The sequence below is a fragment of the Pristiophorus japonicus genome, chromosome 1 (assembly GCF_044704955.1).
Source record: "Pristiophorus japonicus isolate sPriJap1 chromosome 1, sPriJap1.hap1, whole genome shotgun sequence".
Classification (NCBI taxonomy): Eukaryota; Metazoa; Chordata; class Chondrichthyes; family Pristiophoridae; genus Pristiophorus; species Pristiophorus japonicus.
Genome location: NC_091977.1, coordinates 110,639,888 through 110,663,336, shown reverse-complemented (window position 1 = coordinate 110,663,336; position 23,449 = coordinate 110,639,888). Strand labels below are relative to the sequence as shown.

Genomic DNA, 23,449 nt, shown 5'->3' with positions numbered 1-23,449 from the left:
TCTAAAGTGTAGACAAGGTTTTTTTCGAGCGCACAAAAATCTTCACTTACTCCATTCTAAGTTAGTTTGGAGTAAGTTTTCACTGCCGAAACTTTGAAAACAGGCGTAAGTGGCCGGACACGCTCCCTTTTGAAAAAAAAATTCTGTTCCAAAGTGAAACTGTTCTAACGGACTAGAACTGGAGCAAACTAAATGCCGAGAATTTGAATTTCTAAGATACTCCGTTCTGCACCAGTTGCTCCAAAAAATCAGGAGCAACTGAGGCCGAAACTTGGGCCCAATAGTGCAACAGATGTCAATAAACCCATGGGTTTGTAAACAGGGTGCACAGAAAAGTAAATATAATTTTAGCATGTTGAAGATCTTCATCAATGATCATATCAAATGTTTCATGGTCATTTTTTTTTCTTTTGCAACAGTTAAACATTTTAAGTGCATTTTCATACATGAAGATCCAAACTGAAAGCATAGAGCTGGAGTTTTATTTAAAAATTCCAAAGATTCCCAGGTCTTTATATAAGAGCTTGTGGAATAGTGTGCCTATTGTAAAGTGGTATGTGACGGCAGATAAAGAATCAGAATTCTTTCCATGACTAAATGCAAGAAACACAGAATTTACCTTGGGAAAAGTAAAATAAAACACAGATTAGTAGTGTGTCTTGAAGTAGTTAACAAATTTACAAATCCAGAAGTACAAATGATTTAACACTGGATTACTGATCTAAGGGCTGCAATGGCAACTTCCATGAGCTCAGCAACTCCCTGGGGTTTCCTCCTCCATTTGGAGGGGGCTCCAGACTAGTCAAAAAAAAACAATGGCCATAAGGAAATTCCATGAACCATTCAAAGAACAGTTGTAAATCTTCTGTTACTCCGCAAGTTATTCTCCTGCCCCCACTTCATCATTTGGTGCAATCCCAATTATCCAAGTTAAATACGTAATTTTCACAAGTTTCCGTGAAACAATGTGCAAAGCACTGCGGGGGCGAAATTATCCCTTTCTGAGAGGCCTGTTTACACCTCCTGGGTGGGGGGGGGGGTTACTACCTGCTCCCAGGAAATTGCCCCAGGAGTTTGCAGAGGCACTGTCACGGCATCGCCGCATCCCACGGATAGTGCACCGGGCCTCCATGCAACCGGCGATGACGCCGACTCCTTTCCACTCTGCGAAGAAAATTGGCCCGCGAGACTGGCGTGAGCAGGTGTCAACAACACCTTTGCGAGTCGCAAAGCTGGCCGACATCCGCTCGTGGGGCAGAAGTCGCCAGCGCCCCGTCATTTTACTTTTTTTGCCAACTCTCGGAACGGCTAGCCGATTTGTTCTTTTCAGTAGTCCAAGCTGCATCGTGCAGTCCAGGACTCCATTTTGGACGCGGGTTGCAGGTCCGGTACCACTCTGCCCTGATGGTCCAGCAGATGCCATCAGGGGCCTTGGAGAGTGGGCAGCGGCCCGCTCCTTTAAGCAAAGGGGAGGGCTTTGAAGCACGTCAGAGCTATGCGGAGCCGCGTATCGCGACTGAATAATGCGCCCCATTAGCGCCGCTGGAACCGCCCCTAAAGGAAGTGAAGCACGCGAGATTGTACTCCACTTCCTTTGATGGGTGGTAAGCCCAATTCAGCGACCGGGTTCGAACTTCTGCACCTGCCACAGGAAGTCCCGCCCGAGCGGGTTACTGTCCTCAATTGGGGGCACAGGGCAATTTTGCCCCCTCCGTGTCTAATCCTGTTCGGCATTCAAGCGAAGTTCTGCACCAGGAGCACTAAAGCTGAAAATTTATTCCAGATGCATAGAAGAAATGGTGGCTCTTGCTCCCAAGTACGCATAAATGCCTTCTTTACATGAAAGTCTGTTAACGTCAAATCTTTGTACAGGCTTACTAGCTTGTGTGCTACTGTCATTTCCCACCTGGAGCTACTCAAGGTTGAGTTCAGTCAAGTCACTTTCAGGTATAATTTCCTGTTTGGCAATGATAAGCTTCTTTCAAAGATTATTTCTGTATTTTAACACCCATTAAATCAATATAACAGCTGGTGGGCATTTTCCATCTTTAAATTTGTGAAAATCATCATAAAACTGAGGTTCATTCAGCACAAAATAGCCCTCCAGCACAGAAACTATTGACCATGAAGTGCAACAACCCTAAAGGGTATGACCACTACTCCCACCCACCCACCCCAGACTAGCTAATCCCCAGAGCCCAAAACAAAAGTTGACCCACATTGCTCCCGGCAAAAAAACAGTCACGGCAAGAAAACAGGATGTCTCAATGCATTCCTCCCTCAAGCAATGTACAATGAAAACGTACAATAGCGTCACAAAATACATAAGTGAATGCAAATTTTGAGAACTCTAAAAAAATCATATGACATGAAAGCTCACATGACAATGATCTTGGAGCTATGCAACCCTGTAGTAAGTACGCAAGATTGGGAAACATGACACCATAATGAATAGGTGCTCTTTGAGGTCATATCGTCAAAGCTTACTGTTCATCACAAGTAGTTAATTCTGCATTGCAGAGCTTTAATTCATTTTCAACAGGTTTGCAAGTAATTGCTTTCAAAACAGACTGGTATTTGCAAATACTATAGGGGAGATTTTCCTGGGTATGCACACAAGCGCTCACCTGGACTCAACGAATATCAGGAAATCTGGTGAGTCGAATTGCACACCTCTAGAGATTTATCTTCCATTCATTTAAATGGAAGGAAAACTGGGCAGGTTCCTCTATTGGTGTGCGTTTGGACCCAGCCAATTTTCTGATATCCGCTGCACCCGGCTAATCTAGCAGGCATGGGTGCAAGCCCAGGAAAATGTCCCCCAGTACTTCATGTAAAGTTTAATGAAAAATAGTATATTTTACTAATCTGGGATGGAAAACCAGTAACGTAATTTTCTTCCATTATTCCACTAGTTTCTGATTCCTCAGCCTCAAACGGATGTAATGAATGTAGGGGAAATTGCTTATAAAGTGCTGTGAAGATCTCGTTGGACAGTTAAGAGATATAAACAGTTTTCATTTATAGAAGATGTTAAAGAAAAGTTTGTTTACTCCCAAACAAATTGTGCAGGTGATTTTTCATCCCTTCGGAATGGGTGCAGAGGCCATTTTCAGCTATATTATACTGGAGTGGCAGCTGCAAGACAGGACAGCCCTAGACCTAAATCACAGGTTTGTGTAGGAAATAAAGCATTAATAGAACAAACTAATCCAAGGTGCAGTTTCAGCTTCAGAGTCAGTGGAGGAACTATGTGCAATCAGGTTTAGGATCAGCAAGGAGGCTATGATGGAGGTGTGCCAATTGATTTGTGCACCAGTCAATCATTTGCATTGTACTATCAATGGCAGCAAAAGTTCATTTTATGCTATAGGGACTTTCTAGCTGCCAACAGGGGGCATCACAGGAGTAAGTTCTTATGGTATCCACTGCTGCATTAAGCAGGTAATTGAAGTCCTCTTTTGTCACACGCACTCACCTATATATACACTTCAGCTGAAGCAGGAGGACACTATTAGTGGATATTAAAAGTAGTTAACGATCCTATAACCACCAAAACGATCACTCTTTCTTTGGAGTAAACATAGAAAATAGGTGCAGGAGCAGGCCATGTACTTTATCATCGAGGACATCCATACCAGTCTCTGAATCTTACTTTACAAATTTGTCAACGGGTGGTAAAGTTTCAACACCCCAGAAGGCTGAATGAAAATTTTAGCATGGATAGGGATTAACCAGCAGTTTAGGTTATGAAGTATGAAAACAGCTTTATTTCAGATAAATTGTGATGGATCAGTTTTCTGGCAAAGCTCAAAAAGCAAAAAATGCATACCAGCAGTCATTTGATTAATTAGGTGCCAAAATACTGAAATAATCATGGAAAAAAACTTATCCTTACCAAACAGCTAAATATAACCTCAAGTGACTTAACCTCAATCTTGAGTGGTTCCTGGCAGGAAGTAAAGGTAGCATGCAAACCAATTAGTTTGAATATAGCATAGAAGTTAATAAATGTTTATGGATACTCATGGATAGGAGTAAGAGATCCCCAAGATGGAAAATCAGTGGGAATCTTGGACAAACAGCTCAAAGTGACTGTGATCATTAACCATTTGCTGAAAGTATGCAAACAAATATATTTTTTTCTACTTTGCTAACAGAAACCTGCTGGTTCATCCCTATCAGAGCTAAAATTTTCATTCAGCCATTTGTGCACTCATTTTATATACCAATACCTGCTACATTAAATTGATCCCCTTAAATTCCATCTAACTTTAAAAAACCTCCCATCCATCGTATTCTCTGATCTATCTACACAATTGGTGTCAAAAACATTTTACAATATTAGAAGTACCCCCTTCATAGTCTTCATGGGCAATAAATGCTGGTCTTGCCAGCGACGCTCAAATCCCATGAACGAATAAAAAAAAATGTAAACAGCACACCATAAAATATCCTGGGGGATTCTCATGGCCCCCCCAGAGCATTTCCCATTTTAATTGTTATATTTAACATAAATCTTTAAAGTAGCTGCTCAGTATTTCCTGTAAAAATTAGGAGTGCTGAATATGTTTTGTTATTTGGTAAATAAAAACACACTGGAAGTTGCGTCAGAGTTGCGCAGTTTCGTTAAACAGCCAAGTTTAAACCCTGAACGTTGACTGAACTAAGCTGATGGTGATAATTACAATTTAGCTTGGCATCCTCCGATGTACGAAATAGCAAGTTCTGCTCCTGATCACTATCGCTCAAAGCGCACATGCACAGAGACAACATACGGAAATTGGGCTCCGTTTGGTGAGAATGGCCACTTGTTTCACTGTTACTTTGAAAATTAATTTCCCCAGTCTCTCCCTTCCCCATTTAACGGTGGTTGGTTAGTTAGTTACGGTTAGATAAAAAGTCACGAACTGTACATTGCAGAGTTGCAGTGGAAGGGACTGATCGGGCTCATTGCCCTCTCCCATCAACAAAATAACTGAGGTACATTCCTGAATTACTCTCACCTTTCTGGGTGCTACCGCTGAGCGTAGAAACGTGAGAACAAGTGGGAAGTTGGAGTTTACAGTAGTTTTCCACCTTTAGTATACAGTATTATCAAGGCCCCTGGGCAGACCCCATCCCCTCCCTGGCAGCAGCTCTCATGTTTTAAATGAGTTCCCCCTCCGAGGGGAGGCGGCGCTCCTCTCACACGGTGCCCTGAGACCTGCTCCCGCTGGGCTGTCCAAACAATCTGTTCCATGGCTGGAAACATTTAATTGTAGGTTTTGGTGTCCATCCTACAAAAACACACTAAAGCTGCGTTCGGGCCATTGTATTCACATGCCGTGAAACTAGTCTCTTGGAATATATTGGGACGGGTTATTTTAAGGCAGGCGAGAAGGCCATTAATACCACAAGAGCCTATTGTTAAAGCTGCGGTGCCCATAAGAATAGCGACAGCGTCCTTACTGAACGATCTCCTGTACACAAACCGGATTTTCACTCAAATTACATCTGAAAGTACTACCAAATTTTTTTAAAGTCCAAATTCTCATCGCTAACTTATGATGCAGAACTAAAAATCTGCAAAAGCACGCTCTGTGCATCCAAAAGTCGTAATTATTTTCTCTCAGCCCGGACCACCTGTAACCTCCCCAGTCACAGAAACACAGACAAAGTCGATGTTGTGACTTCTCCGCTGATTTGTTTAAAGTCGGCATGTGGGGCCCGACCAAAAGCTAATGTCCAGGGAGTGACCAGCGAGCCGGCCAAACTCACTCAATAAATAAATGCCGCGGATAAGCACAGCACCGCCACACGATCTGGGCTGTGAGGCGGCTACAGGCGTTTCAGAAACTTTTAAATGGACAAAAATCTTGGGCCCGACTGCGGAAAGCCTGGCCGGGGAGCCCAGTGCCGGCTGGCCGGCAGAACCGCGACAGTGGGCAGCAGCAGCACCTGGTTACAGACAGTCCTTACTGAACATCTCCGTACACAAAACGGGTTACATCTGAAAGTACTGCCAAATCTTTAAAAAAGTCCAGATTCTCCTCATTAATAAGACTCGCTAATTCACGGCGCAGAACTAAAAACCAGACCGCTCTTACCTTGGGATGAACCTGGCTTCGTCGCCCAGACGTTGCTGGAATTCGTCCCAGTCAGGCTCCGCGCTCAAAGCCTCGAAGTTGATCATCTCGGAAACTTCTTGAAAGCCTTCGGTGAATTCGCGGAAGTTGATGGAGCCGTCTCTGTTGGAGTCTAGCTTGTCAAAGATAGCGTCGATCTCGGACTCTTGTACTTGTAGCTCCCGACAGACCGTGAAAAATTCATCATACTCGATCCGACCGGAACGGTTCACGTCGCAGGTGTGGAAGAGGGCGCGCAGTCTCTGCTCTTCCATCCGGAAATAAAGGGGGGGGGGGAAATAAGATGCAAAAAAAGAAGAAAATCCAACCAGATAAGCCGAGATCAAGTTCCCTCCCTCGATGCAAAAGATGCTGTGAGGATCCAACCTGCCAGTCAGTCACCAACAGTTCTTCCTATTCCACTTTGGGGCAAATTTGCAAGGCAAAGTAGTTCAAGTGGGCTGTTGGAGGCGCCGCTGCGCAATGTGAGAGGTGTCCCATGCCATCCGGAGCCGTCTCTCGCCTCACTCGGCCAGGTATTGAAACGGCAGCGAGCTCGTCCTGACGTCAGCCTCACAGCTGCACAGTTGGACTTGCCAGTATTTATTTAAAGTTTATTTTCTTCTGTGCTCACGATTAAACCCCGTCACGTTATTGACCGAAGAGGTGGATGCAATGCAAACACGAGAGAGGCAGAGGCGTGAATCACTCCTGAGAAATGAGGTTTTCAGGTGATGCAGAACATAGGAATTAGCAGCAGGAGTAGGCACTACAGTTTGCTCCACCATTCAATAAGATCATGGCTGGTCTTCTACCTCAACTCCACTTTCCTGCCTGATCCCCATATCCCTTGATTCACCGAGAGTCCAACATCTTACCGATCTGAGCCTTGAATATACTCAATGGCTCCGCATCCACAGCCGTCTGGGATGAAGAATTCCACAGATTCACAACCTCTGAGTGAAGAAATTCCTCCTCATCGTAGTCTTATATTGCCAACGACTTATTTTGTTTTATGTGTTCATGGGATGTTGGCGTAGTTAGCAAGGCCAACATTTATTGCCTATCACTAATTGTCCTCGAGAAGTTGGTGGTGAGCCACCTCCGTGTGTAAAGGTACTCCCACAGTGGTGTTAGGGAGGGAGTTCCAGGATTTTGACCAAGCAACAATGAAGGAACGGCGATAGACTTCCAAGTCAGGATGGTGTATGACTTGGAGGGGAACGTGGAGGTGATGGTCTTCCCATGCACCTACTGCCCTTGTCCTAGGTGGTAGAGGTCACTGGTTTGGGAGGTGCTGCCGAAGAAGCCTTGGTGAGTTGCTGCAGTGCATCTTGTAGATGATACACACTGCAGCCACGGTATGCCGGTGATGGAGGGAGTAAATGTTTAAGGTGGTGGATGGGGTGCTAATCAAATGGGCTGCTTTGTCCTGGATGGTGTCAAGTTTCTTGAGTGTTGTTGAAGTCCTGAGACTCTCCAACCAGGGGAAATAACCTTTCAGCATCTACCCTGTCAACCCCCCTCAGAATCTTGTATGTTTCAATGGGATCATCTTTCATTCTTTTAAACTCCAGAGAGTATAGGCCCAATCTATTCAATCTCTCATAGGACAACCCTCTCATCCCAGGAATCAATCAAGTGAACCTTCATTGCACTCCCTCTAAAGCAACTATATCCTTCCTCAGATAAGGAGACCAAAACTGCACAGTAAGACAGATTAAGGCGATGTTACCCACCATCAAAGTTTAAAGCGCATTACTGTCTTCTAGCCAGACTCGGTCACCTTTTGGCGTGCTTTGAAAAAGTCAGCTTTTGGAAAAACTTGGTCCCAAAATTGGCAGTATTGATACATTTTTTTTTAAAAGCAATGTTGGCATAGGCTCTGCAGAGTGTCAAGTGTCGCAACATAAGAGTGGGAATTACTCAATTTAGTTTTGTACATGTGGGCTGTTTTAATGCATGTCCATCTCAAAGTTAAATATAAAGAAAGACTTGCATTTATATTCTGCTTTTCACGACCACCAGGTGTCCCAAAGTGCTTTGCAGCCACTGAAGTACTTTTTGAAGTGTAATCACTCTTGTAATAGAAACATAGAAAATAGGTGCAGGAGCAGGCCATTCAGCCCTTCTAGCCTGCACCGCCATTCAATGAGTTCATGGCTGAACATGAAACTTCAGTACCCCCTTCCTGCTTTCTCGCCATACCCCTTGATCCCCCGAGTAGTAAGGACTTCATCTAACTCCCTTTTGAATATATTTAGTGAATTGGCCTCAACTACTTTCTGTTGTAGAGAATTCCACAGGTTCACCATTCTCTGGGTGAAGAAGTTTCTCCTCATCTCGGTCCTAAATGGCTTACCCCTTATCCTCAGACTGTGACCCCTGGTTCTGGACTTCCCCAACATTGGGAACATTCTTCCTGCATCGAACCTGTCTAAACCCGTCAGAATTTTAAACGTTTCTATGAGGTCCCCTCTCATTCTTCTGAACTCCAGTGAATACAAGCCCAGTTGATCCAGTCTTTCTTGATAGGTCAGTCCCACCATCCCGGGAATCAGTCTGGTGAATCTTCGCTGCACTCCCTCAATAGCAAGAATGTCCTTCCTCAAGTTAGGAGACCAAAACTGTACACAATACTCCAGGTGTGGCCTCACCAAGGCCCTGTACAACTGTAGCAACACCTCCCTGCCCCTGTACTCAAATCCCCTCGCTATGAAGGCCAACATGCCATTTGCTTTCTTAACCGCCTGCTGCACCTGCATGCCAACCTTCAATGACTGATGTACCATGACACCCAGGTCTCGTTGCACCTTCCCTTTTCCTAATCTGTCACCATTCAGATAATAGTCTGTCTCTCTGTTTTTACCACCAAAGTGGATAACCTCACATTTATCCACATTATACTTCATCTACCATTCATTTGCCCACTCACCTAACCTATCCAAGTCACTCTGCAGCCTCATAGCATCCTCCTCGCAGCTCACACTGCCACCCAACTTAGTGTCATCTGCAAATTTGGAGATACTACATTTAATCCCCTCGTCTAAATCATTAATGTACAATGTAAACAGCTGGGGCCCCAGCACAGAACCTTGCGGTACCCCACTAGTCACTACCTGCCGTTCTGAAAAGTACCCATTTACTCCTACTCTTTGCTTCCTGTCTGACAACCAGTTCTCAATCCACGTCAGCACACTACCCCCAATCCCATGTGCTTTAACTTTGCACATTAATCTCTTGTGTGGGACCTTGTCGAAAGCCTTCTGAAAGTCCAAATATACCACATCAACTGGTTCTCCTTTGTCCACTTTACTGGAAACATCCTCAAAAAATTCCAGAAGATTTGTCAAGCATGATTTCCCTTTCACAAATCCATGCTGACTTGGACCTATCATGTCACCATTTTCCAAATGCGCTGCTATGATATCCTTAATAATTGATTCCATCATTTTACCCACTACTGAGGTCAGGCTGACCAGTCTATAATTCCGTTTTGTCTCTCCCTCCTTTTTTAAAAAGTGGGGTTACATTGGCTACCCTCCACTCCATAGGAACTGATCCAGAGTCAATGGAATGTTGGAAAATGACTGTCAATGCATCCGCTATTTCCAAGGCCACCTCCTTAAGTACTCTGGGATGCAGTCCATCAGGCCCTGGGGATTTATCGGCCTTCAATCCCATCAATGTCCCCAACACAATTTCCCGACTAATAAAGATTTCCCTCAGTTCCTCCTCCTTACTAGACCCTCTGACCCCTTTTATATCTGGAAGGTTGTTTGTGTCCTCCTTAGTGAATACCGAACCAAAGTACTTGTTCAATTGGTCTGCCATTTCTTTGTTCCCCGTTATGACTTCCCCTGATTCTGACTGCAGGGGACCTACGTTTGTCTTTACTAACCTTTTTCTCTTTACATACCTATAGAAACTTTTGCAATCCGCCTTAATGTTCCCTGCGAACTTCTTCTCGTACTCCATTTTCCCTGCCCTAATCAAACCCTTTGTCCTCCTCTGCTGAGTTCTAAATTTCTCCCAGTCCCCGGGTTCGCTTCCTTGGCTTTAATACTATCCCTGATTTTCCTAGATAGCCACGGTTGAGCCACCTTCCCTTTTTTATTTTTACGCCAGGCAGGAATGTACAATTGTTGTATCCATGCGGTCTCTAAATGTCTGCCATTGCCCATCCACAGTCAACCCCTTAAGTATCATTCGCCAATCTATCCTAGCCAATTCACGCCTCATACCTTCAAAGTTACCCTTCTTAAAGTTCTGGACCATGGTCTCTGAATTAACTGTTTCATTCTCCATCCTAATGCAGAATTCCACCATATTATGGTCACTCTTCCCCAAGGGGCCTCGCACAATGAGATTGCTAATTAATCCTCTCTCATTACACAACACCCAGTCTAAGATGGCTTCCCCCCTAGTTGGTTCCTCGACATATTGGTCTAGAAAACCATCCCTTATGCACTCCAGGAAATCCTCCTCCACCGTATTGCTTCCAGTTTGGCTAGCCCAATCTATGTGCATATTAAAGTCACCCATTATAACTGCTGCACCTTTATTGCATGCATCCCTAATTTCCTGTTTGATGCCCTCCCCAACATCACTACTACTGTTTGGAGGTCTGTACACAACTCCCACTAACGTTTTTTGCGCTTGTTGCTGTGTTCTGCAGCTCTACCCATATAGATTCCACATCATCCAAGCTAATGTCTTTCCTAACTATTGCATTAGTCTCCTCTTTAACCAGCAATGCTACCCCACCTCCTTTTCCTTTTATTCTATCCTTCCTGAATGTTGAATACCCCTGGATGTTGAGTTCCCAGCCCTGATCATCCTGATGCCACGTCTCCGTAATCCCAATCACATCATATTTGTTAACATCTATTTGCACAGTTAATTCATCCACCTTATTGCGGATACTCCTTGCATTAAGACACAAAGCCTTCAGGCTTGTTTTTTTTAACACCCTTTGTCCTTTTAGAATTTTGCTGTACAGTGGCCCTTTTTGTTCTTTGCCTTGGATTTCTCTGCCCTCCACTTTTCCTCATCTCCTTTCTGTCTTTTGCTTTTGCCTCCTTTTTGTCTCCCTCTGTCTCCCTGCATCGGTTCCCATCCCCCTGCCATATTAGTTTAACTTCTCCCCAACAGCACTAGCAAACACTCCCCCTAGGACATTGGTTCCGGTCCTGCCCAGGTGCAGACCGTCCGGTTTGTACTGGTCCCACCTCCCCCAGAACCAGTTCCAATGCCCCAGGAATTTGAATCCCTCCCTGCTGCACCACTGCTCAAGCCACGTATTCATCTGCGCTATCCTGCGATTCCTACTCTGACTAGCACGTGGCACTGGTAGCAATCCCGAGATTACTACTTTTGAGGTCCTACTTTTTAATTTAGCTCCTAGCTCCTTAAATTTGTTTCGTAGGACCTCATCCCTTTTTTTTACCTATGTCGTTGGTACCAATGTGCACCACGACAACTGGCTGTTCTCCCTCCCATTTCAGAATGTCCTGCACCCGCTCCGAGACATCCTTGACCCTTGCACGGGAGGCAACATACCATCCTGGAGTCTCGGTTGCGGCCGCAGAAACGCCTATCTATTCCCCTCACCATTGAATCCCCTACCACTATCGCGCTCCCACTCTTTTTTCTGCCCTCCTGTGCAGCAGAGCCAGCCACGGTGCCATGAACTTGGCTGCTGCTGCCCTTCCCTGATGAGTCATCCCCCCCAACAGTACTCAAAGCGGTGTATCTGTTTTGCAGGGGGATGACCACAGCGGACCCCTGCACTACCTTCCTTGCACTACTCTTCCTGCTGGTCTTCCATTCCCTATCTGGCTGTGGACCCTTCTCCTGCGGTAAGACCAACTCACTACACGTGATACTCATGTCATTCTCAGCATCGTGGATGCTCCAGAGTGAATCCACCCTCAGCTCCAATTCCGCAACGCGGACAGTCAGGAGCTCGAGGCGGATACACTTCCCGCACACGTAGTCGTCAGGGACACCGGAAGTGTCCCTGAGTTCCCACATGGTACAGGAGGAGCATAACACCCGACCGAGCTCCCCTGCCATGTCTTAACCCTTAGATACACTTAAATTGGCAACAACAATGTTAAAAGTTACTGACTGATATAAAAAAGAAAAAGAAAAACTACTCACCAATCACCAGCCAATCACTTACCCCCTAGGTGTGACGTCACCTTTCTGTTTCTTTCTACTTCTTTTTTGCCTTCTCCTTGTAGCTGCACAAGTACGCCTTTTATAGGCCTCTGCTGATCCCCGGACTCACGCCTGACCAAGGAACTCCTGACGCCTCTCGCGGCCTTTTATAGGCCTCTGCTGATCCCCGGACTCACGCCTGACCAATGAACTCCCGACGCCTCTCGCGGCCTTTTATAGGCCTCTGCTGATCCCCGGACTCACGCCTGACCAACGAACTCCCAACGCCTCTCGCAGCCTTTTATAGGCCTCTGCTGATCCCCGGACTCACGCCTCAGCGACCATGAACTCCCGCTGCCTCTCGCGGCCTTTTATAGGCCTCTGCTGATCCCCGGACTCACGCCTGACCAACGAACTCCCGACGCCTCTCGCGGCCTTTTATAGGAAACAGGGCAGCTAATGACCAGAAAATCTGTTTTAGATGTTGATTGAGGGATAAATATTGGCTAGGACAGTGGGGATAACTCCCCTGCTCTTCTTCAAAATCATGCTATGGGATCTTTTACATCCACCCGAGAGCTGATGGAGCCTCAATTTAATGTTTCATCTGAAAGACGGCATCTCCAACAGTGCAGCACTCACACTGAAGTGTCAGCCGAGATTTTGGTGCTCCAAGTCTCTAGAGTGGGACTTGAACCCACAATCTTTTAGACTGAGAGGTAAGAGTGCTACCAACTGAGCCTCAGCGGATACAAATATATTTAAAGGATATCTCAAAGTCCCTCCTAGCCTCACCTTGCAACCTCGTGACACTAATGTGGGACATCGCCACCCCCCCACCCACCCACAATGTGCAACAAAATAAGGACTAGGACCTTTCCATCTCTTCCTATCATTTTAATTCAGCCATCCCAGTTTTCTGTTCACTCTCTCCTATTTTTATCTTCTTGTTTTCCTTCCCTATCTGTCTGTCTTTTCTCCAATCTTTCTTCCATAATCAGTTCCTGAGACTTATCTTTTCAATTTAAGATTTTTTTTAAGGCCCTGAACAGAGCATTACATACAATAAAGTTAGATTATTAACCTCATCCTATCTATGCAGAAAGAAAATGATGTAAAATCTAGTGCAAATTTAGTGAGAAGCACTCAGTGGGTAAATTCAAAACACCCATCGACCTTTACCCATTGCTTCCTGCCTCTGAGCCAATTTCGGATCCAACTTGCCACTTTGCCTTGGATCCCATGGGCTTTTACTTTCGTGACCAGTCTGCTATGCGAGACCTTATCAAAAGCCATGCTAAAATCCATATAGACTACATCAAACGCACTACCCTCATCGAGGGCTAAGCCATTTAGGACCGAGATGAGGAGAAACTTCTTCACTCAGAGAATTTTGAACCTGTGGAATTCTCTACCACAGAAAGTTGTTGAGGCCAGTTCGTTAGATATATTCAAAAGGGAGTTAGATGTGGCCCTTACAGCTAAAGGGATCAAGGGGTATGGAGAGAAAGCAGGAATGGGGTACTAAAGTTGCAAAATGATCAGCCATGATCATATTGAATGGTGGTGCAGGCTAGAAGGGCCGAATGGCCTACTCCTGCACCTATTTTCTATGTTTCTATGACCCTCCTTGATACCTCCTCAAAAAATGCAATCAAGTTAGTCATCATGACCTTCCCTTAATCATGCTGACTGTCCTTGATTATTCCGTGTCTTTCTAAATGAAGGTTTATCCTGTCCCTCAGAATTTTTTGCAATAATTTTCCCACCACTGAGGTTAGGCTGACTGGTCTGTAATTACTCGGTCTATTCCTTTCTCCCTTTTTAAACAATGGTACATACTCATGTCCTCTGCCTCCACACACAGGTTACCTTTATGGTCTCCAATAGGCCCTACTCTTTCTTTAGTTATCCTCTTGCTCTTAATGTATTTATAAAACATCTTTGCGTTTCCTTGATTTTACTTGCCAATATTTTTTCATGCCTTCTCTTTGCTTTCATAATTTCCTTTTTAATTTCACCCTTGCACTTTCTATACTCCGAGGGTTTCTGCAGTATTGAGCCGTCAGTATCTGTTATAAGCTTCCCTTTTTTTCTTTATCCTACCCTGTATGCCCCTTGATATCCAGGGAGCTCTAGGTTTGTTAGTCCCACCCTTTTTCTTTAATGAACATACTTGCTCTGAACCCTCAGGGTCTCCTCCTTAAATGCCTCCCACTGCTCTGGCACACTGATTTATCTTCAAGTAACTATTTCCAGTCCACTTTGGTTAAATCACATCTCAGCTTCGTAAAATTAGCTTTTCCCCAATTGAGAACTTTTATTCCTGGTCTATCTTTGTCCTTTTCCATAACCACTCTAAATCTAACTGAATTTTGACCACCATCTAAATGCTCTCCCACTGATACCCCTTCCACCTGGCCAGCTTCATTCCCTAAAATTAAGTGTAGAACCGCCCCCTCTCTTGTTCAGCTTGCTACATACTGGCTAAAAAAGTTCTCCTGAATGCATTTTAAGAATTTTGCTCCCTCTATACCTTTCACACTAATTCTATCCCAGTTAATAATAGGGTAGTTGAAATCCCCTACTATTACTATCCTTTTGTTTTTGCACTTTTCAGAAATTTGCCGACATATTTGCTCTTCTATCTCTCTCTGACTGTTTGGGGGTGTATAGTACACTCCCAGCAGTGTGATTGCCCCTTGTTTGTTCTTCAGTTCAATCCATATGGCCTCATTTGATGATCCCTCTAACTTATCATCCCTCCTCACTGCTGTAATTGTTTCTTTGATCAATATTGCGACCCCTCTCCTTTTTTATTCCCCTCTCTATCCCATCTGAAAACCCTGTAACCAGGAATGTTGAGGTGCCATACCTGCCCTTCTTTGAGCCATGTCTCAGTAATAGCTATAATATCATACTCCCACATGTCTATCTGTGCCCTCAGCTCAGCTGCTGTATTCCCTAGACTCCTTGCATTGAAGTCTATATCATTTAGCACTGCCAAACTCCTTTGTTGTCTATTTTCTAGCCTTTGTTTCTCCTGCCTTCCAAACTCGCTTACTAATTTTCTGCCTTCCATTTCCCACTTTTCTTCTCTCCCTTCTGAATCTATTCTCAGGTTCCCATTCCCCTGCCAAGCTAGTTTAAACCTCCCAAACAGCACTAGCAAACCCCCCCACGAGGATACTGGTCCCGGCCTGTTGCAGTGCAGCCCGTCTGCCTTGTCCAGGTCCCACCTCTCCCAGAAATGGTCCCAATGCCTCAGGACTCTAAAGCCCTCCCTCCTGCACCATCTCTCCAGCCATGCATTCATCTTCTCTATCCTCCTATTTCTGTACTCACTAGCACAAGGCACTGGGAGTAATTTGGAGATTACTATCTTTGAGGACCTGCTGTTTAATCCTAACTCCCTAAAATCTGCCTAAAAAGATCTCATCCCTTTTTCTACATATGTTATTGCTGCTGATATGGACCATGACCTCTGGCTGCTGACCCTCCACCCTCAGAATATCCCGCAGCTGTTCAGTGACATCGTGGGAGGTAACATACCATCCCGGAGTCAAGTCTGCGGTCGCAGAAACGTCTGTCTATTCCCCTAACTATCAGATCCCCTACCACTGTAGCTCTTCCATTCTTCTTCTGCCCCACTGTGGAGCTGAGCCACCCTTGATGCTGTGGACTTGGCTCTGGCTGCACTCCCCAGAGGAACCACCTGCACTCCCCAGTATCCAGAACTGCAAACTGGTTAGCAAGTGAAATGCACTCAGGGGACTCCTGCTTTACCTGCCTGGTCCCATTCCCTCTCTGCCTGCACACTCTTAAGCTGCGGGGTTGCCACCTCCTGAAACATGCTATCCATGATGTTCTCAGCCTTGCGGATGCACTGCAGTGACGCCAGCTGCCGCTTAATATGTCCTTACTACACAGTATCTTCACAAAGGAAGATACAAATAACCTTCCGAATGTACTAGGGGACAGTGGGTCGAGTGAGAATGAGGAACTGAAAGATATCCTTATTAGGCGGGAAATTGTGTTGGGGAAATTGATGGGATTAAAGGCCGATAAATCCCTGGATCCTGATAGTCTGCATCCCAGAGTACTTAAGGAAGTAGCCCTAGAAATAGTGGATGCATTGGTGATCATTTTCCAACAATCTATCGACTCTGGATCAGTTCCTATGGACTGGAGGGTAGCTAATGTAACGCCACTTTTTTTAAAAAGGAGGGAGAGAGAAAGCGGGTAATTATAGACTGGTTAGCCTGACATCAGAAGTGGGGAAAATGTTGGAATCAATCATTAAGGATGAAATAGCAGCCCATTTGGAAAGAACATAAGAACATAAGAATTAGGAACAGAAGTAGGCCAATTAGCCCCTCAAGCCTGCTCCGCCATTCAACAAGATCATGGCTGATCTGGCCGTGGACTCAGCCCCACTTACCCGCCCGCTCCCCATAACCCTTAATTGCCTTCTTGGTTAAAAATCTATCTATCTGTGACTTGAATACATTCAATGAGCTAGCCTCAACTGCTTACTTGGGCAGAGAATTCCACAGATTCACAACCCTCTGGGAGAAGAAATTCCTTTTCAACTCAGTTTAAAATTGGCTCCCCCGTATTTTGAGGCTGTGCACCCTAGTTCTAGTCTCCCCAACCAGTGGAAACAACCTCTCTGCCTCTATCTTGTCTATCCCTTTCATGATTTTAAATGTTTCTATAAGATCACCCCTCATCCTTCTGAACTCCAACGAGTAAAGACCCAGTCTACTCAATCTATCATCCCTCATCTCCGGAATCAGCCTAGTGAATCGTCTCTGTACCCCCTCCAAAGCTAGTATATCCTTCCTTAAGTAAGGTGACCAAAACTGCACGCAGTACTCCAGGTGCGGCCTCACCAATACCTTATACAGTTGCAGAAGGACCTCCCTGCTTTTGTACTCCATCCCTCTCGCAATGAAGGCCAACATTCCATTCGCCTTCCTGATTACCTGTTGCACCTGCAAACTAACTTTTTGGGATTCATGCACAAGGATCCCCCTCCCCTTTTATAGGGGGCACTGGAAAAAAAAAAGTGATATTAGTGCCCCAAAAAAAAAAAGAAAAGCACAAAAAGGAAAAAAAGGGCCTTGTAAATGTCTGGTGTGTCATCCAGGTCGGGGGGGCACGGATTAATGTTTATGTTTTTCAGGTAAACTCCAAAAGAGTTTCATGCACAAGGACCCCCAGGTCCCTCTGCACCGCAGCATGTTGTAATTTCTCCCCATTCAAATAATATTCCCTTTTACTGTTTTTTTTCCCCCAAGGTGGATGACCTCACACTTTCCGACATTGTATTCCATCTGCCAAACTTTAGCCCATTCGCTTAACCTATCCAAATCTCTTTGCAGTCTCTGTGTCCTCTACGCAACCCGCTTTCCCACTAATCTTTGTGTCATCTGCAAATTTTGTTACACTACACTCTGTCCTCTCTTCCAGGTCATCTATGTATATTGTAAACAGTTGTGGTCCCAGCACCGATCCCTGTGGCACACCACTAACCACCGATTTCCAATCCGATAAGGACCCATTTATCCCGACTCTCTGCTTTCTGTTCGCCAGCCAATTCTCTATCCATGCTAATACATTTCCACTGACTCCGCATACCTTTATCTTCTGCAGTAACCTTTTGTGTGGCACCTTATCGAATGCCTTTTGAAAATCTAAATACACCACATCCATCGGTACACCTCTATCCACCATGCTCGTTATATCCTCAAAGAATTCTAGTAAATGAGTTAAACATGATTTCCCCTTCATGAATCCATGCTGCGTCTGCTTGATTGCACTATTCCTATCTAGATGTCCCGCTATTTCTTCCTTAATGATAGTTTCAAGCATCTATCATCCCGTAGCCCCGTGCTGCCTGGGACAGACTTCTGGAGGCATAAGCTACCTGCTGTAACTGACTCTTGGCATTAACATGCTGCAACACACACACGATCCCATAGGACGACGCGTCGCACGTTAAAACGAGTTTCTTACATGGGTCATATAGCATTAACAGATTGTTGGAGCATAACAAATTTCGTGCTCTATCAAAAGCCTTTTCCTGGCTGTCCCCCCAGACCCATTCGCGACCTTTGCGTAGGAGCACGTGTAGCGGCTCTAACAGCGTGCTCATTTTGGGAAGAAAGTTACCAAAATAGTTCAGGAGCCCCAGGAACGAACGCAGCTCCTTCGTGTTACGGGGTCTGGGTGCTCTCCGGATCGCTTCTGTTTTAGATGCAGTAGGTCTGATCCCGTCTGCTGCTACCCTCATCCCCAGGAATTCTACCTCCGGAGCTAGGAAGACGCACTTCGCCTTTTTCAGTCGCAGACTTACCCGGTCCAGTCTGCGTCGCACCTCCTCCAGGTTGCGGAGGTGTTCTTCAGTATCACAACCTGTGATGAGGATGTCGTCTTGAAAAATCACTGTCCTTGGAATCGACTCGAGGAGGCTTTCCATATTTCGTTGAAAGATCGCGGCGGCCGAGCAAATCCCAAACAGACATCTGTTGTACTCAAACAACCCCTGTGTGTCATGATGGTGGTCAGTTTCTTCGACTCACTTGCCAGCTCCTGGGTCATGTAAGCTGAGGTCAGGTCCAATTTTGAAAAAAGTTTGCCACCGGATAGTGTCGCAAAGAAGTCCTCCGCTCTCGCCAGTGGGTACTGGTCTTGGAGTGACACCCGATTGATGGTGGCCTTGTAATCACCACATATCCTGACCGACCCATCCGCCTTGAGCACCGGCACAATCGGGCTCGCCCAGTCACTGAATTCGACTGGCGAGATGATGCCTTCCCTCAGCAGGCGTTCCAATTCGCCTTCTATCTTTTCCCACATGACGTATGGCAGCGCTCTGGCCTTGTGGTGTACTGGCCTGGTGTCTGAGTTTATGTGAATCACTACCTTGGTCCCCATGAAAGTGCCAATGCCGGGTTGAATTAGTGAGTCAAATTTGTCCAGGACCTGTGAGCATGATATTCGCTCCACAGAAGAAATTGCATTGACATTGCCCCATTTCCAGTTCATGACAGCCAGCCAACTCTTCCCCAGCAGTGCGGGACCGTCCCCCGGGACAATCCAGAGTGGCAACCTGTTCTCCGAATCTTTGTGGGTCACGACTACCGTGGCGCTGCCTAGCACCGGAATGATCTCCTTTGTATATGTCCGTAGCTGTGCGTCAATTGGCAATAATTTTGGCCTCCTGGCCTTGGATGTCCACAACTTGTCGAATTGTTTGATACTCATCAGGGTCTGGCTGGCCCTGTGTCTAGCTCCATTGATACTGGGATGCCATTGAGGAGTACTTTCATCATTATCGGTGGCATCCTGGTGTATGAACTGTATATGTGCTCCACATGAACTCGCTGAACTTCAGCTTCCAGCGATTTCCCCCAGTGTCCATTTGGCCTCGTAGGGCTTACATCATCCCCATCCTCCTCGTACATCAACCTGGCTGCAGGCTTCCTGCACACACCGCACCAAGTGACCGCTGACCTTGCAGTTTCTGCAGGTATATTGGTGATACCTGCAAGCTCTGGCTGTGTGTTTGCCTCCACACCTCCAACATGAGCCGTTGTTGAAAACAAAAAAGTCCATTACCAGTCGATCGTCTCTGACTGTCTCTGTAACTGTCCTTAAGCGCACCATTGACAGGTGTTGATGGCCCCATTACTGGCCGCATTGTCCCTTGCGATGGCATGAATCGCCGTTCAGCTAGCCATTGTCTCTGTTGAATTCCCCATTTGGGTTCGACTACATGCTCGATTGCCCCTGTCTGCCTGGAGAACTGTGTGCTGCGTTAACAATGTTGACTCCATGTCCATTTGTTGCATTTAAACCAAGATTTTTGTCAAACATCATTCTGGTGTCTTCCTCCCCTGAGATAAATGTCTGGGCCATCAAAGCCACCATTTCCAGGGTCAAGTCTTTGGTCTCAATCAGTTTCCTGAAAACCCCAGCGTGCCCGATGCCCTCAATAAAAAAAGTCTTGCAGCATCTCCGCTCTGCATGCATCTGGGAACTTACATCGGCTCGCCAGTCGCCGGAGGTCTGCCACGAAGTCTGGAACGCTTTGCCCTTCTCGCCGCCGGTGCGTGTAAAACTGGTGTCTCGCCATGTGCATGCTGCTCGCCGGTTTAAAGTGTTCCCCGATCAACTTACTGAGTTCTTCAAAAGTCTTGTCCGCCAGCTTCTCTGGCGCTAGAAGGTCCTTCATCAGGAAGTACGTTCTGGATCCACAAACAGTCAGGAGATGAGCCCTGCGTTTGTCGGACGAATCCTGTCCCAGCCATTTCTTAGTGACGAAACTTTGCTGTAGGCTCTCAATAAAATCGTCCCAATCATCACCAACACAGTACCTCTCGTCTGTGCTGCTAGTGGCCATGCTCACATGGTTTAAATCCCAGTTTCTCGTCGCCAATAATATGTCCTTACTATACAGTATAAATGCACATGAGGCCCATACTTGAGAGAAGGTCACTCTGTGACCAGTAACCTTTATTTGCCAGCACTGAAGTGATGAAGGTGGGTGGAGCTTCCCCTTTTATACCTGAAAGTTCAGATTAGGAGTGTCTCCCACAAGTTCACCACCTAGTGGCCAATGTTCTCACGGTGTACAACTTAGGTCAGTTTATACATGGGTTACAATGACAGTTAAATACATGACACCATTCAAGCTCCGAAATCCAGAGATCAAGCTGCTCTAGCTGGCGACATTTCCTGCACACGTGGTCGTCCAGGTCACGAGAAGCGTCCAGGATTTCCCACATGGCACAGGATATGCATTCCACGGGACTGAGCTGCCTTGCCATGCCTCTTATTGATTATTAACATAAGTTTTTAGTATACCCCTCTGCCCTAACTCAGAGAGAAGAAAAGACAACAGTGATACTCACCACCCATTCACTTACCTGCTGTCCTGTGACATCCCTCCTTGATTTTTGGTTTTTTTTTTCTCTCCCCTCTCTCAGGTCTCCTCTGCTCTTTATACCCGCACCGCTCTCGCTACTTTCGCTCAAATATTGCCAGACCTGCTGAGTGTTTCCAGCATTTTATGTTTCTATTTCAGATTGCTAGCATCTGTAGGATTTTGCTTTTTGAAGACAAATGTAAAATGCTACATATAAGGAAAAATAGACAAGACAAGTACTCCATGAATGGTGTTGAAATAGCTAAGGATGCAGCTGGAACAGACCTAGAAGTCTTAGTGGACTCAATGTTAAGCATGTCCTTCTTGTGCAGAGCAGCAGCAATCAACATGTTGAACTACATAAACAAAACAGTAGAATATAAGTCAGAAGAGGTAATGATTAAAAGTGCTCTAGTGAGACTGCATCATGATTAATAGCTCCAATATTATGACTAATATTTGGCCAAGAAAAAGAAGGAACAGTCAAGCGATGCAGAGAAGAGCCACAAGACTAATCCTCAGTGTCAGCATCTAATTCATGAGAAAAGATTGGCTTTTTAAACTGGAAAGATTGTGTCTGAAAGGTGATCTTATCGAGGTATATATGATTGTTAAGGGTATAGATAAAGTTAACCCATAATCAATTTTTCCCCAAAGGTGCATGGCCGCGCATTAATCAGGAGGTCCCATGCAGACCATTCACCAGCCGCTGCCGCTGGAAAAGATAGATTTAAAGGAACCACGCACCAAAAAAATTAGAAGGAACATTGCGCATAATATTACTTTAAATTAAACTGCAGGAGTACAACAAGGGGACACAGGTTCAAACCAGAGAAGGCTGCTTTTCGGACATATATCAGGGTGTTCCAGATAGAGAAGAGGCATCAAAAACCCTGGAATCGTCTAAGAAACAATTGGATGCTATGGTGGTTGGGAGGAGGGTTAAAATCTGTATGGATGGATGAATCTAGATGATCTGAATGGCCATCTTCATCCATCATTATCTTATGATCATATCTTGCAGCAGGAGATGGAGTAGACAGTAGCAAGGGAATGCCAAGGAAATAGTACCACTGTCAGAATTCATTATCCTAGGGTGAGGCAATGCTGCTCCAGGCACAGCTTCCTGGACCTCACTGAGCAGCGCAGTACTGATGCTGAGTAGGGATATCGTGGCTGAGGTTTGCTGCGTGCTGCCCTATCGGTGAAAATGAAGGTTACAACTACCCTAAACCTTTCTGTCACTGGTATCTTTAAGCACCCACAGGAGAAATCTCAGGAGTCAGTCTCTATGCTATTCATTGCTGCTTTAGGGACATCACCAAAGCCCTTTTTTGCCATGCACAGAAATACATAAATTTAGCAGCAATCACCAACAGCAGCACCAGAGATCGTTGGACTTTTACCTCAAACTAACTACCCAAAGAATAGAGCATTATTGACTGCAGAAATATACCTAATTCATCTTCCTCCCAACAATTTTGCACCATACACCAATAGGAAGGACTATTAAACCCTGCCCATCCAAATGTTAAGTGACACATGATGGAAAAAAATGCATGTGAATACACTTCCCAGGGAGGATGCATACTCCATTCCTTTACAGCCAATTCAATGCTACTGACGTATTTGAAAGAGAAGAATCAAAGCCTGATTCTTGGCAGATATAAACAATGCAATGTGATCATGATTTATGAAACCACTACTCAATCCCTGAACCCAAGCACAGTAAACAGATATTGATGCCAATACGTGAACCAGGATCTTCATTGAACTAACATTTGAGATGCTGAAGCAACAGTTCCTATACTTGAACCTCCTAGAAGTGCTAAAACATAAGTGAAAGTGGGAAGAATTGTTCAAATTAGTTGCATGTTGCACAGCATTACCATACAGAAGTCTTCTTATGCATTTAAATGAGGAGCAGGAGGAAGACTGAGGAACTGGAGGATGAAGGTGCATCAAGCTACCTGGAGGAAACCAGGCATGACAGTCAGGGAAAGAAAAACAACCAGCATTTATATAGCACCTTTCACAACCTTATGATGTCCCAACGTGCTTTACAGCCAACTTTTGAAGTGTAATTAATGTTGTAATGTAGGAAATACAGCATCCAATTTGTGCACAGCAAGCTCCCACAAACAGCAATGTGATGATGACCAGATCATCTGTTTTAGTGATGTTGGTTGAGATATAAATATTGGCCAAGACATGAGCAAGAACTCCCCTGCTCATTTTTGAA

The 23,449-nt window shown here is 45.3% G+C and overlaps 1 protein-coding gene across 3 annotated transcripts in view; it reads right to left on the bottom strand.

Moving 5' to 3' along the window:
• rasef (RAS and EF-hand domain containing) overlaps positions 1-23,449 on the bottom strand; it is a 138,153-nt gene that overhangs the window by 81,609 nt on the left and 33,095 nt on the right. For 2 of the 3 annotated variants that reach the window (XR_011593563.1, XM_070882525.1), the window contains exon 1: positions 6,090-6,598. The exons of the other annotated variant lie outside the window; for it this stretch is intronic. Coding sequence is in view for 1 of the 2 variants with exons in the window: in XM_070882525.1 (XP_070738626.1) it covers positions 6,090-6,382 (293 nt within the window). In the remaining variant the exon portion in view is untranslated. Of the gene's footprint in view, positions 1-6,089; positions 6,599-23,449 lie in introns of those variants that run through there. 3 annotated transcript variants of the gene reach the window in all.